Below are 17,906 nucleotides of genomic sequence, written 5' to 3'. Positions count from 1 at the left end.
GTTGTTAGTAAATATTAAATGAGTCAAAGGGCAAATGAGTCATTGAACAAGGAAAATAATTAAATAATAATTAATGGGTATTATAATACCCATGTGGAGCATGATTGAAGAGATAAGTTTCCAAGCAATTCTCTTTTTCATCTTCTTCTCTTCTTCACGTGAAATTTCAAGCAAAAGGTAAGATTTCTTTGTTGAATTAAAGGTTGAGTTTTGATCATTAGATGATAACTAAGCTTAAGGAAAGCTTAAGTTATCTTAAATCAAAAGATAAAGGAGTTATGACAGATTAAAGAAAATGGGGTTTAAAGTAAAATTTTGAATAAGAAGGTTTAAATGAATTTGGAGGATGAATTTGACTTGTCATCTATGAGAATAAGAAGTTAGAAGTGTTAGAATTAAGTTTGGATAACATGGAAAATTTGGTATGATTCTTAGCCTTAAGAATTTGGATGAAATATGAAGATTATAAGGTGTTGGAATGATAGGAATTGGTTAAAGTTGTTATAGATGAATTTAGTAGCATAATAAGGATTTTATACATGAATATTTGGGTGAAGTGTTGATGATTTTCGGATGAAATAACCTATTCTGGATAGGTGCATCGATGCACTATGAGTGTGTACCGATGCACTAAGACAATTTTAAAGGTGCATCGATGCATGAAAATTTCGAAGCTATTTTGGGTATCGATGCATTCATAGTGCATCGGTACACCCCTAAAGGAAAAATGGAATTTTGGCTCATTAAACTAGCTTGAGTTATTAATATCAAGTTATAAGGTTTAGGATTTTGATAATCATCTCGAAAATTATGTTTATGTAGATATTGAGCCTAAACTAGTTCCGGAACAATCGAAGAATTAGGATTTATTCAAAGAAAGCAAGGCTAAGGTGAGTGCACATTATTTAGTATATGATGTTCAATGGAAAATAAGACTCGTGATAAGTCTATTTCCAATAGTAAAATGCATGAATTCATAGAAGTATGTGTTTGCTATGATTTATATATGTGCATGAGTATATGTGTTATTGATATGAATATGGTAAGTAAAAGGGATTAATGGCGATGATAAGAATAACAATAAGGATAATGAAATAATATGTATATGTGAATATATGTATATGAGAAGACATAAGAGTACGATATAAGCAATGTAATAAGAAGTGTGAAATGATATGAAAAGTTAATATAAGCTATGCAAAAGTGATTTACGTGACTATATGTATATTTGATCCAAGTTATGTGAATATATGAGAATAAAATATGAGAATACATGCCTATGTGATGAGCTATGTGAAAGTAAATACATGAAATAATATATCTAGATGTTATTCTACGTGCTATGTGATGTATATATGAACATAGGTGAACAAGAAATGACATACGTATATGAACAAATGAGAAATGAGATAAGCCATATGAAATAAACTACGTGATTACATGTAATATATAATATATGCTATATGATATGAAATATATGCTTACATATACATGTGGTATGTGACAGAAGAGAAAGAACAAGTGATATGAAATGTTATAAATGATAGTGCTCATGTTATGTAATATGAGAGCTAGTGGTATAGTTGGCATGCCAAGAGTCGAGGGTTTACCTATGTTCTACGGAACATATGGACATAATTACCTATGTCTTTCGGGACATATGGACAGAATTACCTTTGTCTTTTGAGACATATGGACAGTATGCCTATGTTCTAAGGAACATATGGACAGTTTACCTAGGTTCTTTGAGACCTATGGATAGTTGTCGAGGTTTTTTATGACCTCTAGATAGGTCTTTCGGGACAATTATACGAGCTATGGTGACAACATAATAGTGCACAACCTCAATGTACTCACATACCTTAAGTTTTCAGAAGTGTACATGGGCTAATACATAATCTTTAAACATAACAAATAACTTGATATGATACTATGTGTGCTCTGTTGTGAAATGACATGGATGCCCGATGGTGAGTATAAAAAGGTACAATATATGATTACATGATAAAAAGGAATTAGCGATAGTAATATGAGTACTGATAAGTATGTTAATGATATAGGTATATGTGTGCATTGGTTATACCATAGGAGATATTTTTTTATATGATATGATAGTATTAATTGTTTATGCATTGATATGAGTAGAGTAATATTATATGTTTTCATGCCTCACTAAGTCAACGACTTAGCGTGTGATTATTTCACACGTAGGTTCTGAGAAGAGGAAGATTGATAAAAGTTATGCAAGACAGGTCAATTCATCATTTCCAAAGATCGGATCATAAAAGAAATGTATAGTATGTATTTTGTAATAAGGAAAGTGGTTGTCATGTAAATAAAGGTTTAAATTTGATATGTTCTAATCGGTTTGTAAAATCATATGATAGAGTTTTGTAATGTTTTAAACATATTTATGCAAATGAAAATGTATAGTAATGAACGGTTAAATTTTTACGAGTTTTATGAACGTTTTACAAAAGTCACTGTAGCAGTACATCGATGCACAATTTTGCTTCGAAATTTTAGTGCATCTATGTACTATAGCAATGCATCGATGCACTGTAGCACTGTTCACGGTACTGTTCATAAATATGTTTTTGCCTTAAATTTTTATAATGAAGCATAATTTAATAGTATATTATTGTGTTTTCTTAATATGAGTTCAAATGTTTTGATATTTTATAAGAATACTGTTTTAAAAAGTCAATGTGACATCTCGGACTCGTATCCGGGTCGGGTACGGGTTGGGGTGTTACAAATCCTTTAACGGAAGTATTACGTGACAATTTAAAAATAATAAATAAATACAGATAAACTCCTCCTCCTCCTCTCTTTGTTCCCAAATAAAAACACAAAAATCACCTTTGGAAGATCAATTCCCACATTGCATTATCCAAACCCAGAAAGTTTTAGCAAGCAAGCAAGAACAATTTGATTCCTTTTTTATTTTGTTTTCGGTTTCGAGTTTAATCAAATTTATCATTGATGCTTTGGCATGGGTGAATGTGGTTCGAATCTGGTCTGATTATTTGCGATGTTATCGATGCAAAGGTCCGGAAGTGGATAGTTTGAGACTTTGTTATCAATGTAAGCTCCAATGGTGAGATATTCTCGGTAATTGATAGGAGGAAAAATGTGACTAATTTTATACAGACTTTGGGGAAAGTTTGCAATTTAGATTAGTTCACTAGTGCTTCGAAGAATGAATGCTCGGCCGCTGTTGGCTTCAAGTGGATGCTAAATCAGGTAAACATCCTAGCTTCTTATTATAGTCTTGAGTATTGACCTTGTGAACTTATGATGTTCAAGTGAGAAACGTGATGGCTTGTTGTTGAGTGGTCGGAACTATATGAAAACGAACCGGAGTTGTCAATCTATTATGTTTTAGCACGATTATTTATTCACATAAGGGAGTTTAGTAATCTTCTTCTGATAGGAAAGTATGGAGACTAAAGACCAGGGTAGCCGAGTAGTGTGGGTCACAGTAGGGTAGCGGAGTAGTGTTGCCTTAGTTTAGGTTCTAACCCATTAAATTTTATTCCTTCTCGTAGCTTGTTATCGCTGACTTCCATGTATCATTCTCTTCATGTTTCCTCTTTTTAAATTTATTCAGGACTTACGTTTCTGTCTATATGCAGAGATTTTTTAGGCAGGGATTTATGTGCATGGATTACTTCCTATTACAGACGCGCATATGAAGACTATTCAACTATGTATTTATTGATTTATTTATACATGCATTGTATTTTATCTTTATTTTTTATTTTTTAACTGCCGGATGTCTTCCACGGAAGCTGCTCTCAACCTGGCGTTGGGGGCAGCCTACTACCCTACCTCCTCTTACCCCATTGTATATTGAAATAGGGTTTTGTTGTTGTTGCCTGTAAGTTTCATCTATCTGGTTTAGCAAAGGAAACTAGACTTGTTTTCAAGATATCAACCATGCAAAAGAATACCGTATCAATATGGTAGCAATCCTATGTGATGGAAGGAAATCATTTGCATTTTACGAGCTGCTTGTTGATGTATTTTTCCTGCAGGAATTGATAGAGCACCAGCGAGAAACAGTAGAAATAATAGAATACCGTAATCAAAACGATTTTTGAATTTTTTAATTTCTGGAGGCTATGAGGAGGACGAAGAAGAAGAAACGTAGGTTTGGGTTTTTTATTTTTTATTTTTTTATTTTTTGGAAGTGAAATAAAGGAGACTATTCTATAGTTTACCCTAATAATTATTATTTAAAATAATTATTTTAATTACTTTTTCAAAATCTCTACTTTGTAGTTTTTATATTATTTAACTGCTAATAATACATGAAAATTGAAAAGTAGATTAGGAGAATCAGAACCTCGACTGGGCCCACGTTGGAGGAGGGACGGACAAATCTAAATGAATATAACTGATTATGATTTATGCATGCATGCATGTGATTCTTTCGCTTGTTCCTTTTTATGGATTTTCAAAACAAGTAAAAAAGAACTTGAATAATTTCATCAGAGAAAACTGGAATCAGGCAAATTAAGTTGAATCCAACACAAGCTTACCTTTGAAATATAAAATAGAAGGAAACAACATCGTACTACATTCAACATCTATGAGAAGATCTAACATCTAAAACCTCGACATGTCTCTATGCATGAGAATCAACTCACTCCTGCATCAACCTGCAAAGCACCAGGGGTTATTAAAAACATATAACATGACATGAGACATTTGTTATATTTGTTTTGTGGGGAGAACATGTTTCAGTTTTCATCATTGTGCCGGACACTGGAATCCCGAAGGTGGAGTCTTGCCGCAATCGATGAGGAGCTGAAGAGCGATGGGTAGTATAATATTGATGTTCAAAAGCTTGAGCCTGATCGTGGTGCAGAGACATATGGCGGCGTCCAAGTCCAGCAGCCCTTGAAGCACGGGGCAGCACGTGGACTTCGCGCTGCTGCCTATGCCGATGTGCACCAGACCACCTAACACGTCCACGCATGCGCCCAGCTTAAGCGTGTCGATGGGGCATGTTTGTTGCGCCGGCGGGGACGGATATGGCACGGGCGGCGGCGGCGGAGGACATGGTGTCTCCACCGGGGGTGGCTTCACCACAGGAGGTGATGGAGGAGGAAGAGTTGGTGGCGTTGGTGTTGGTGGCTTCACGATAGGAGGTGATGGAGGTGGCAGAATCGGCGGTGTTGGCGGATTCACTATAGGAGGACTGGGGTAGACCGGAGGCTTTGGAGGCACAAATGGTGGTGATATGACCGGCGGTATTGGATGATAAGGTGTTGGGGGTTTAACAACCGGAGGTTTGGGTACGTAAGGTGGAGGCTTTACAACAGGTGGTTTGGGTACATGGGGAGGCCTTACGACAGGAGGCTTAGGAGGATGCGGTGGATGCTTAGGCGGTTTAGGATGATAGGGCGGGTTAACAACCGGAGGCTTCGGCGTTTCGGGAGGATGCGGTGGATGTTTAGGCGGTTTAGGATGATAGGGCGGGTTAACAACCGGAGGCTTCGGCGTTTCGGGAGGATGCGGTGGATGTTTAGGTGGTTTAGGATGATATGGAGGGTTAACCACCGGAGGCTTCGGTGGTTTGGGAGGGTGCGGTGGATGTTTTGGTGGTTTAGGGTGAAACGGAGGTTTCACAATGGGAGGATGTTTGGGCGCCGGAGGACATTTGGGCGGCGGAGTTGGGTGGTAAGGACATTCAGGGCAGGCAAGAGAAGCAAGCAAACTTCCCAAGTTCAAAAGCAACACAATGAAATTGGGTAAGTTAAGCCTCCCCATCGTCTCTCTCTGCATAGGGAGTGTGTTTGAATTACACTTGCAATGAAACCATGCACATCTTATAACATAAGATGATGCAAATGACAGACAAAGGGAAAGCAGTGAAATCAATTAGCAAATGTCGTTTTCCTGGTAATTTATTAAAGCACTTGGCATCATTCATTGACCTTTTCTTCCTTTCCATATGCATAGTTTCAGTGTCTAGGGATAATAATAATAGTATTATTATTATTAGCCTGAAATGCAAGTTTTTGAGAGATGGATTATTATTTTTCGAAGTTCCAAGGACTAGAGAAAATGGAGGAATCAGGGGCAGCGTGCATGATTGATGACAATTTTAACTTGTAGTGCTCTGCTTAACCCGTGAGTGGATACTTGGCTTGAAGGGGGTGCTCTGCTTGCATGCGACCATTCCGTTTTCTTTAATATTCAACTTTTGCAACATGACAAATCTCACCCCACGTCTTTACTCTTTTATTATTTTCTTGATTTCACGTTATCTTTATCCGTGCAAACGGGTCCTACTACGGTTCAAGTTTTAGCATGAGTCCCAACTAGTGTTAGAATCGATTATTAATTAAGCTTTAGTAATTTTATTTGTATTTCAAATCAAACTTAAAATCTATAAGTGATATATCAGTGAATAGCCTATGAAGTGATGGTTTAGAATGTGAAAAATTGGAGAAAGTAATCCATAGTTAGCGATTTCTTCTTTTTATTTAAATGAAGAATCGATTAATTTTTTAGAGGGTCTTTTTTTTTAATAGGAGTGAAAGAGTAAGTAAGGTCGAAAGGAAAAAGAAGAGTGTCCCTTTTATCCTATGAGCGCTATGCTATATATTTCGTATATCTATGTACATGGGGAGGAGGTGTTGAGTATGAATCCTTGAAAGGCTAGCTTGATATTCCGTTGATTCTTTCGGTTGAGCTTGTCAGATTATCAAAGTTATTAGTTAGTGGGTCAATGGAGAATAATTTAGTGTTTTTTTTTATAAATTCTAAATCAAAATTTAATTTTATCGAGGGAGGATGTAGATTTTAAAGGAAGGAAAGGAAGTGTTCCTGATAAGTTTACAACTCATGACTTGAGAAAATATAAGGAATAAATATGAGTAGTGTGACAAACCGACCAAATATGATTGTTCAAAAAAATCTAGTGTTTATTACGGGATATAATGTGAAAACTATTTATTATTGGGTGACTGGGTATAAATGGCCCGGATAGGTGAAGGACACAAAATTAGGGGTATGTACAATTCGATTTGAATTAACTTCGAGTTGTAATTTCATAAACGATTAGACTAAAAATATTTTAAATTTGAGTTATAAAATAGAACTCAAAAAATAGTCAAATAACTTAAAATAGTCGAGTTGTAATTAATGAATAACATAAAATAGTCCAAAAATAGGTGAAGGGCATATTAAGCCATTTCAAGAGGTTTTATGACGACGTCGATATTGGATGTTGCGAGAAGCTTTCAAAAAGGGTGACACCAAAGCCACCATATATGTCATTGCCATTCAATTACACACATATACACACGAGTATTCTTAAATTATAGTTTAGATTCTAAATTGATCTTCAATCAACCGAATAAAAATATTAATATCAAATAATATAAAAAATTAAATAAAATCAGAAAAATATAAAAAATGAGTTGGGTGACCGTCTTCTATACTAATCTAAAGTCGAAAATGATAGCGAGAGCCGAATCATGAATACGACCACTGAGGCATGTATGTGGGTAAGATATATACAAATTACACAAATTACTATCGCCGTGCCTTAAGTTTTGTACGTATATTTAGTGATGATTTCAAACCGAACATGGGTCTAAACAATTCATGGATTTGTCCATATCATGATATTAAGCATCGGCCGAGTCTTATTATTTTCCCTAAAATTTCCCACGATGGAATGCACCACCATGTTGAAAATAAGTGGAGTGGGTTGAAAACATGGATGGTGAAATTATGTTTCTGGTACAATGGAATTAAGGATACAGTAAGTAACCCCACCATATCCCTTTGTCAAATCACCTGACTCAAGGTAAATTCCGAAGCTTTGTCTTTAATAAGTTGAAGTTCTGAGATCTAAATAAAAGTTGTGTTGTTTCAAAATGTAAATTATCCAATTAAGTCCCTAAGTTTATCATCAATTTAATTGAGTACCGAATACAGATATAATTTTCTGTTATCAGAATATAATATCAAATAAAACATAAATTATATGTATAATACATCCTATACTGTCAACTCTTTCAGGTTCATAGAACCACATCTATCAAGAGTGTTGGTCCAGACCCCCTTGGATCACTTGTAACTGAACTGGCATTTATCGGAACCTGTCAAATTTGCATTACAAAAGTCGTTAAACACCAACATTTTTGTTTGCTTGTCGGGAAAAATTTTAAAAAAAGGAAACTTACTAGGATCGACAGTAACAAGCATGGCAGTTCCTCCGAAGTCGCAAGTGCCACCGTGCCCCTTTGTGTTCTGCCAGTAGCTGTTGAAAGCATACGAAGCATGGGAAATCAATGTGTTGGGTTGGAAACAAGGCTGGTTGGGTTGAATCGATTTGCAATCCGCACCAGACCCGCATGCATAATCCATGGCCGCTTGGATGATTGAATCGGGCACCGCCGGCTTAGCCACACACCAAACACCGCCGGTGGGTTCAGCATTGGGGGTGCGTAAATGGGTTGGTGCGGTGCAGTCTTAGGAGGGTTTGGATCATGTTTTGGTGAGCTAGGTTGGTGTTGAGGTGGGATTGGGAACATACTAGGTGGACTGGTTCCGTGTTCAGGAGGAATTACCGGTGAGTTATAACTGTAACTAGGCGGCGGCGGCGGTGGTCCATAGCTCATCGAATACGGCGGAGGGTTGGAGATGGATGGTGGGGTGAAGGGAGGAGAGCGGCCAGGCTGAGGAAGTGGTGAGAGTGATTCAAAAGGAGGGAGATAGAAGGGTGAGTTGAGGGTATAGGGATCAGCATTGGAAACGACATTGTTGGTTAGTTTCAGCTTGTTAATGAACTCGGTAATGGGACTTTGATGGAGCTTTTAGCCCTTCTTCTTCCATATAGTAATAAAAAATCTGGCACCTAATAACATAAGCAAAGACAAAAGAAACTGATTTTTCAAAAAACAAAGCACCTAGAAGAACATATTTACACATATAATCACAAGGAATTTACGTACCACAAGGAGTGAAGAGAATGGAGGTTACAATGGAAATGAAGAGGACTGAATTGAGCAATTTAAAACAGTGATGCATTGACTCCATGACTGTTAACTAAAGCTTCGTATAGCACGAACAGAGATGAACCTCATTGGGCATGGTGTATAAATATAGGGTGTAATAAATGGAGAGAAAATTCCTTTTTAAGTGGTAAGAACATATGACTGCACTTTTTGTTTTGCTTGATTTCTACTCAAAGTCAAAGTGCATTTGTTTGATCTAAAATCCCATAAATCATGAAAAGATTTCAATGTTTTTGAACAAACACTGGCCATTGATATCCTTCTTAATTCTTTCAGAGTTATACAAAGCTTTTGGGAAGACATTGATGTTATGGTGATTTAGCATGCAGTAGAACATCAAACACTGCAATTGGCTGATTGTTTAAGGCGCCAGTTTGTATTTGCAGCCACAGCCATACTTAAGCCCTTTGGAACTAGAATTGGCTGAATACAGCATTGCTGGCCGGAGATGAAAATTCGCACACAAAAAACACTAACACATAAATTTATCAACCTATCAGGATGAAATCATATCCAAATTCAATTTAGCAGTAAAACAACAAAGCAATTGACCATCACCAACTTATAAGCAAATTAAACAACTTAACAACGCTTTCATAATGACAATACCACAGGAGTAGATCCAATAAACTTCTCAGTATAACAAAAATACTCAGTGCTGTCGTAATACCAAAGTTTGCTAAAGACTTGCTTCAATTGACAATACGAGAAACAAAAACTAAAGTCTTTTAAAAAGCCAAAAAGCAAGACACAGCACTCAATGAGCAATCTCACTTCTTCTCTTCTTTCTCAGCCTCAGCAGCCTTCTTCAACCTAGCACCAATATGCCGCTCATTCATACGTTCAACACGAGCTTGTTATATGCCTTGAACGACTTCATTTCCTCAGTGACCTTCACGAGCTCAACAGAAGGCTTCTCAAGGGAAATAGGCATGTATGGTACTTGGACTTGGGTTGCCGTTGCAAGCTCCTCAGCAGTAGAATCACCAGCCTATTGGAATGAGAAACAAAAAAAAATATTAAAAATGAAAACAATACAATGCAGATTAAATGTTTTAATCTCCGCAAGTAAGGCCACATAAAATTACCTTAAACTTGCGAGCGCGTCTTGGGAAGACGACAAGCTTGGCCTTGTAGGTCTTAAGCCTCTGTACATTGGCCTGAAGACCTTCAAGTGATCTATTCTTACGGCGATGGTCAACAGCAATACCAATGGTTGGCGCAAGTTTCTTTGAAATACCAGCAGCCTGGTCAGAGAATTATGAAAGTTCTCAATATACGCACATGCAAACTAAATCAAGGTGGAATTTCAACAAGGGATTTAAATAGTTGTTTGCTACAGTAATGGTGTCACCCTAAACCCTTATTGCATGACCACAATACCCACAATGGCCGCAATAGTATCAATTATGTCCACAATCACAATAAATGCAACATAACAGAAAACATGGCCAAGACCACAATTTAAATCGATGAATTCAAAATTATACAACACATCTTCTATTCAGCCTATCTACACACTTAACAAAGCACCAATCCAATTCATTATTCCCTCTTTCACTTAATCTTAAACTTGATTGTCACAATGGAATAATTAATATATAAACTTGTTCACTTAATCACAAACGGAACAATAAGATACTAAATTGCTTGAAATAAATCTTGGCATATCAAATGATATTTATAAGAAATCTAATTCACAAATAGAGAAACACCACACTGAAAATATCCAATCCCTTTTAAGAATAAACCTAATATCGTACGAAGAAATAGAGAAACTGGAACATCATACCTTAAGCTCTTCAAGGGTGAAACCCTTGCCAGCTCTCAACTTCATGTTGTACTTCAAAGTCTGGCCATGGACAATGGGGCGAAGTGGTCCAGCCGTTGGCCAACTTCATGTTGTACTTCAAAGTCTGGCCATGGACAATGGGGCGAAGTGGTCCAGCCGTTGGCCTTGGAAAGATCCTCACCGCCTTCTTTTGTCTAGCTACAAGATCCCAAATCACAATCATTAAACATCAATTGCACTCAAATAAACATCCATTAATCTTTTAACAGAAAAGCAAAAAATATGATTAACAACAACATAAAAAAAAATCACCAATTCTTCTTCTATTCTTTCGTGCTGGTTGATTGAACCAAGTTTTGACATAGTTCTGCCAGTGCTTCTTAAAGTGCCCATTTGGCACAACATTGTTATGCTTCACCATTACTTAGCTGTTTAACAAAATTGAAAACAGAATATCAAAGATTGCAAAAATATTAAATGGAAAATGGAAAAGAATATATGAGACGAAAAGCGGTAAGCAGCTCACCTTCGGCAGGGCGAGATGAAAGGCGCAAAGAAAAGAGATGAAACCCTAGGCCCTTTTATAGGGTTTCTCTTGGCTCATTTATTTATATTCATTAGACTGCCTTCCCAATTCACATCATCGGACGGTTGTGAAAGGACTGGGCTCAAAATGTTTGAGATTTGAGAAAATAAAATTGGATATCAAAACTTAAATGGCCCAATATTTTTGGAGTTTTAAAACTAGTCGAGCTGCTTTCGAATAAAAAAAAAATTAATTAATTCCTTCAAAAAGTAAAATACGAACTAATTAGCATTAATATAAATTATAAAAAATAATAAAAAATATTTACACTTTTTAAATATTTATTATCCTTGTATTTGTGATATTAGTCAAAACGAATTAAATTATTTTTTATTTAGATAAATTTGAATTTAATATAGATATTTTTTCATTTGAATTAAATTAATTTTTTTATTTAGATAAATTTGAATTTAATATATATTTTTCATTTGAGTTAAAATTTGAGTGTCTTGAAATTTTTTTTATATAAATCTAAGTGAAATACAAGATAATATCTATTTAAAAGCTTTCAACCCTTTGACAATAAAGACTCATACTCATACATACGTGATCCTTGAACCCGTGACATCAAAGGATAACACCGAGTCCTTTAATCACCAGGGTCACTTGAAAGTTTAATTGGTTTAATGTATTTAAAAAAATTAAATATTAATTTTTAATAGGTTTCAGCTTTATATATATATATAATAAATTTAATATTTTATTTTTTTGATTAGTTCAGTTAATTGATTAATTTTAAACCGAATTAATCAATAATCGAGCGTTAAAAAAATAACATATAATTGATGTAAAATTATATTAATTAATCGATTAATTGAACTAAATTTTCAAATCTAAATTCTATAAATAGAATAATATTTTACTACTAAGTTACTTGATTTTAGAAAAGAATTCTTCTTTCTTATGATAGAGGGACTGAAAATATACGTTTAACTTGTTGAGATACATTTCAACCTAGTATTAATCAACGAAATGAAAGCATAAAAAGGTTGCCTTTCCTTTTCTTACAACGTTTGCTCACTCTTTTAAGTCTGTCAATGACTCAATGTAATATCTATTTATGTTTCTCTCACCTTCTCTTCACTTCACCATGAAAGCAGGCTTTGATAGTAAGAAGCAACGAAAGTGGAGCTTAACCTAATTTATTTCATTAGATTACGGCTTCATTCATTCATAAAAAATAATAGCTAAAAATGACATTTACATTTGTTGTGTATAAGTAACAATGAGTTGAATTAACGATAAACGAAAATGTTAATTTCAACATAACAATGATGATTCTACAAGATATATATATGGGCTATGGTGGACCCTAACCGAAGAAGAATGATAAAGTGAAATATAAACTTTTCCCTCTATTTTAGTGGCCATCGGCAATCCCTTCATGTTTGGTAGATAAGAAAATCTTTGGAGAAATTTTACCTAAGGACAGGGTGATTTGCAAGGCATGTCATCCGTGTCCCTTAAACTTCAAGGGCATGCATGTTTAAGGCATGTCGTCCACTTGTATACACCTCACAAACGTCCCATTTATCCCGTATATAACATATACTAAAAACACAATGAATCCCAAAAGCCTTTGTTTCATTGTTCTTGTTGCAATTTTTGGTGTTTTTGCATCCAGGGTTGTCATCAATACAATCCCTCAAGTCCTCAGATATATTGTCGATTTCACTATATCCCTCTCTTCATGGTTTATCCCGTATATAACATATACTAAAAACACAATGAATCCCAAAAGCCTTTGTTTCATTGTTCTTGTTGCAATTTTTGGTGTTTTTGCATCCAGGGTTGTCATCAATACAATCCCTCAAGTCCTCAGATATATTGTCGATTTCACTATATCCCTCTCTTCATGGTCACCCATCGTTGTGAAGTTCATCCCGTTCAACTTCGACAGCCTTCGTCGACATCGGAAACACCATGATAAGGACAAACCGGTGTCCATCTGCGATGACTTCCCTCCCAACTTCCCACCTCCGGAAACCAACACGACTCTAACGCTTTGTGTTGATCGAAATGGATGTTTTAATTTCACAACGGTGCAAGCTGCCATTGATGCAGTCCCAAACCTTAGCATCAAAAGAACTGTAATATGGATCAACTCGGGCATTTACTAGTGAGCATCTATCCTTTTATGTGACGTTAGTTACTATTGTTATTTTGCGATACATTTGAAACATATTGATACAATTTATTTTTCCAGTGAGAAAGTCATTATTCCGAAAACCAAACCTAATATTACATTTCAAGGACAAGGCTATACATCAACAGCAATAGCTTGGAATGACACTGCACTTTCTGCAAATGGAACCTTTTACAGTGGTTCAGTCCAAGTTTTCTCCACCAACTTTATTGCCAAGAACATAAGCTTCATGGTGAGAAATAAATACATAATCAAACACCATATATTAAGAGTTTAAAAACATACTGCTTCCTCTGATGTATTCCAGTTTTTGTCATAGAATGTAGCTCCTATACGTCGTCCAGGTGTTGTTGGGGCACAGGCAGTGGCCATTAGAATATCCGGAGACCAAGCTGCCTTCTGGGGTTGCGGTTTCTTCGGAGCACAAGACACCCTTCACGACGACCGTGGCCGCCATTACTTCAAGGATTGCTATATACAAGGCTCCATCGACTTCATTTTCGGGAACGGAAAGTCTCTTTACGAGGTGATAACGTTTTTACTAAGCAAACAATTTAGAACATCATCGATATGCCGCCGGCTGATTATAAGATTCGATCTTCAACAGGATTGTCAGATGTTATCCATGGCTAACCCTGTGGCACCGGGATCGAAATCCATAAGCGGAGCAGTGACGGCACATGGACGATCATCGGCGGATGAAAACTCGGGGTTTGCATTCGTCAACTGCAGCGTGGGTGGCACGGGCAGAATATGGCTCGGCCGTGCATGGAGGCCATTTTCTCGTGTGGTTTTCGCTTTCACGTCTCTCACGGATATCATTGCACCAGAGGGATGGAATGATTTTAACGATCCTACACGAGACCAGTACGTATGAAAATTGGTTATCTAATAAAAAGGGTTAAATATATATTTGGTACCTATAATTTTTCATTTTCTCATTTTAGTAATTGAAGAATTTATTTTATTAATTTATCCCTGAAATTGTAAAAAATGTCACTGTTAATTAATGGTATAGGAGCATATTCTACGGAGAATACAATTGTACGGGTGCAGGAGCAAATATGAGTGGAAGGGCACCGTATGTTCAAAGGCTGAATGATACGCAGGCTTCTCTTTTTCTTACTACGTCATTTATCGATGGGGATCAATGGTTGCTATCTTACCATACTTAGAACATCTGTCAATATTATAATCTCCCAAACTTGTTACTAATTGATGTCATCAAATAATGGACTCCACTTTTATTTCTTTATTTCAAATTTATTATTATTAATTATGTGGATAAATAAAAATATTTTATATAAAATTATATTTATAAGAATTTGTTTAATAAAATGATTTTAGGTGAAATGGTAAATATTCATATAAAAATTTATTTATCATATATTTGAATATTAAGTAGTATTTTTAATTATTTTATTTATAAATCTAATAATAGTTTTAATTATTATAGTGGTTGATACTATAAATGACGTGAAAAGGATTATTCATATAACAATTTTTTTGAAAAATGATGTGAAAATAATTATTCATTCAACAATTTTTTTAAAAATTAAGATGTTGAAGAAAGAAGAAAAAAAGTCTTTCAGAGCAAAAGATTTATATTCTACTTAGGGTTGCATTTTCCTTTGAATTTGATTTTCTTAATTAGTCTTTTAACTTTTTTTTGTTTAGATTAATCTTTGAATTTGATATTTTTTTTATTTTGACCCTTAAATTTATACTTTTGATTGTTCTAATGATCCGACACTATGAGATTATATTATGTCATCGTCTAAAATTTTAAAAAACCAATATATTTTTCTTGGATTATGATATAGTATAGTCTCGTACAGGGACATGACTATGTTGGGCCCCGACATTGTAAAATTTTTATATATTCGACAAATTTTAGTTTAGTAGTATTTCGGTTCTTGTAAAAATAAGTATTCAAATTTAATATATATATATATATATATATAAATTATTAAATATTTAATTAAGTAGGGGTGAACAAAAGAAAATAATCTCATGTTCTCAAACTTTTTGGTCTAATAACAATTTAGATCATTGTAAGTTTAAATATTAAATGAACTAATCATTTTCTTCTAAATTTTGAGTTTAAATACCTAATAATCTATTGTTTTTTTCTTAAAAAATTTAATATTTTGGTCTTTGTCAATATTTACTCATGACTCTGTCCCTAGTCTCGTAATATGACATCATCAAAAGGATAAAAGATCAAGTTCAAGGATCAAGTTGAGAAAGTCATCCAATATTAAGATTAATATAGAGTATAGACCTAAAAGAATTAGGGACCAAATTGGGATAAGAAACCAAATTCATGGGACAAAATGTGATTTATTCCTTCTAATTATTATAAATTCTTTTTGGAAGTTTAGTTCGTAGTTTAAAGAATCATTAAAGGCTATATAGTATATTACTTTTTCCACGATTTAAGCCTAAAGCCACCTTTAATTATATCATATTAACATCCTCTAACGTATTAAAATCATTGGGTTTGCTTTTGGAGTCATGGCATGGCTGCTTTCAGTTACACTTTTGTGTTATATACAAATAACCTTTTGGTTGAGGTTTATATTGTATTTCTAAATTTGTATATTGTCTTAAAAAAAATTATTAATAATTTATTTTTATCGTCTTAAAATTTTATAAGTTGACGGCATCCTATATTTCAAACCATTCCTATCACCGCAAAAAGTTTCAATACCAATTTTTTCAAAAACAATAGTCATGAATCGAAAAAAGAAACATTTTTGGCTGTGTTAAGACAACCCAAAAAAGTCATTAATTTTCAGCTATGACCACAAGGGCCACAACTGAAGGCATCAAATTGAAACATTTCTGATCGTAATAGACGAAGATATGGCAAACTATTGTTGAAGCACAAAGGAAGGAATGGTTAGTGGTGCTTGATTACACCCACGAAGATAGGAAATAAAATATTGACATTAAATCAAATGAGAGAGTTAATCTATAATATACTCCTAAAGTTTAGTGTTTAAATTATTATCATTTTAGACATCAATGTTCGTACCAAAATTTAATGTTATAATTAAAGAAATTAAAAATTCAATACTATAATTGATGGAATTAAAAGTTTGTACACCATCTAAAATTCAATTATAATTTTATGTAATTTAACCTTTAAAATAAGATGTTTAATAAGTTTCTTGTTGGTTTTGTTGGTTGTTTTTAGTACGGTTGTTAATATCATCATATACTGTTAAAAGAATTAAAGAGATCATAGTCCTATCTGACTTATGTAAAATCGTCATTGTTTTCTTCTTTTAATATATGTAATAAAAAATACATTTAAATATAATTTTAAAAAGTTAAAATTTGGTCAGGTACGAATAATAAAAGTAAAAACTAATATTTAAAATTTTAATATATTAGATATCAATATTCATTTAATTAATTAACTACAATAAGAAGTTTAAAATAAAATTAAACCCCAAATCCAAACGTTGGAGGCTACCTAATAATAAACAACAGCATATAAAAGGGTGGAAAAAGAAAAAGAAAAAGAAAATATTTACATTGGTCAATGTTTGTTGCTAAGACATGTCAGCACCTAACATTTTCCTTTACGTCTCTGTCTCTTTCGAAGTCCCAAAACATGTCTGACCGAGAAAAAAAAAAGCATCAAAAACTGAATGAAGTGTGAGTCATGTTCTCATTGGAGGAACTGGTTCAAGAAGGAGGAACCTGCGAGGAAACACCCTCTGCAACAAACCCTTCGGACCCAACTTCCATGATCGATACAGGATATCTTTGAAGCAAATGGTCCCCTGCCCGGAGATTACTATCGTTGCCGTTCAATGGAAACATGAATACCTGGTTTTGATGTTGCATTAATTGATGCTGCTGCTGTTGTTGATATTGCAATTGAAGCCCGGCAGGAGGAGCGGTGAGGGAACCGGGATTAAGATGGGATTGACGTCCTCCGAAACTGAACCCGAAAGCCGGTCCACCAGGGAGAGCCGAGCCTTGTGCAAAACTAGGACCGCCGGTGAAGTGTTGAACCATGGCTCGGAAGTTTGCGGTGTCGGTGTTGAACATAGTGGTAGGGGTTCGCCTTGAAGCCCTTGACCGTTTTCGAGCTGGCTTCCCAACGTGGCCTTCGGGACTCAAATGGCCGCCTCCGGTTGAACTAGCTGGGACAGAGACTACTGCACTTGATGTGACCGTAGTGGTGGCAACGGTGGTGCCGTAGGGTTCGCCGAACACCGGCTCCTGATCGGAAAGATTTTGTTGGTAAAAGTGAGACCAGTCAGCGGGACTAGACATGGGAAAGAAGAGCAGTTATAGTAGCTAAAAGTAGTGGAGAAA

The 17,906-nt window shown here is 35.0% G+C and overlaps 3 protein-coding genes and 1 pseudogene across 3 annotated transcripts; 1 reads left to right on the top strand and 3 right to left on the bottom strand.

Moving 5' to 3' along the window:
* Nucleotides 1-4,746: 4,746 nt before the first annotated feature.
* LOC120120963 (36.4 kDa proline-rich protein-like) lies at nucleotides 4,747-5,806 on the bottom strand. Its single transcript, XM_039140450.1, has one exon. It carries the CDS (start codon nucleotides 5,794-5,796, stop codon nucleotides 4,759-4,761), a length of 1,038 nt encoding a protein of 345 aa, XP_038996381.1. The 5' UTR covers nucleotides 5,797-5,806; the 3' UTR covers nucleotides 4,747-4,758.
* A 3,835-nt stretch (nucleotides 5,807-9,641) lies between these two features.
* On the bottom strand, nucleotides 9,642-11,460 carry LOC120121070 (annotated as a pseudogene).
* A 1,686-nt stretch (nucleotides 11,461-13,146) lies between these two features.
* On the top strand, nucleotides 13,147-14,761 carry LOC120121065 (probable pectinesterase 8). The gene is made up of 5 exons (XM_039140538.1): nucleotides 13,147-13,541; nucleotides 13,629-13,800; nucleotides 13,888-14,094; nucleotides 14,176-14,435; nucleotides 14,587-14,761. Exons 1-5 carry the CDS (start codon nucleotides 13,150-13,152, stop codon nucleotides 14,741-14,743), a joined length of 1,188 nt encoding a protein of 395 aa, XP_038996469.1. The 5' UTR covers nucleotides 13,147-13,149; the 3' UTR covers nucleotides 14,744-14,761.
* A 2,393-nt stretch (nucleotides 14,762-17,154) lies between these two features.
* Nucleotides 17,155-17,906, bottom strand: LOC120120947 (VQ motif-containing protein 22-like). Its single transcript, XM_039140431.1, has one exon. The coding sequence runs from the start codon at nucleotides 17,862-17,864 to the stop codon at nucleotides 17,268-17,270; it is 597 nt and encodes a 198-aa protein (XP_038996362.1). The 5' UTR covers nucleotides 17,865-17,906; the 3' UTR covers nucleotides 17,155-17,267.

This window comes from Hibiscus syriacus, unplaced genomic scaffold (genome assembly GCF_006381635.1).
Source record: "Hibiscus syriacus cultivar Baekdansim isolate YM2019G1 unplaced genomic scaffold, ASM638163v2 tig00110356_pilon, whole genome shotgun sequence".
In the NCBI taxonomy this organism is placed as follows: Eukaryota; Viridiplantae; Streptophyta; class Magnoliopsida; order Malvales; family Malvaceae; genus Hibiscus; species Hibiscus syriacus.
The sequence above is the reverse complement of the archived record's forward strand: the minus strand, read 5'-3'. Positions and strand labels throughout refer to the sequence as shown.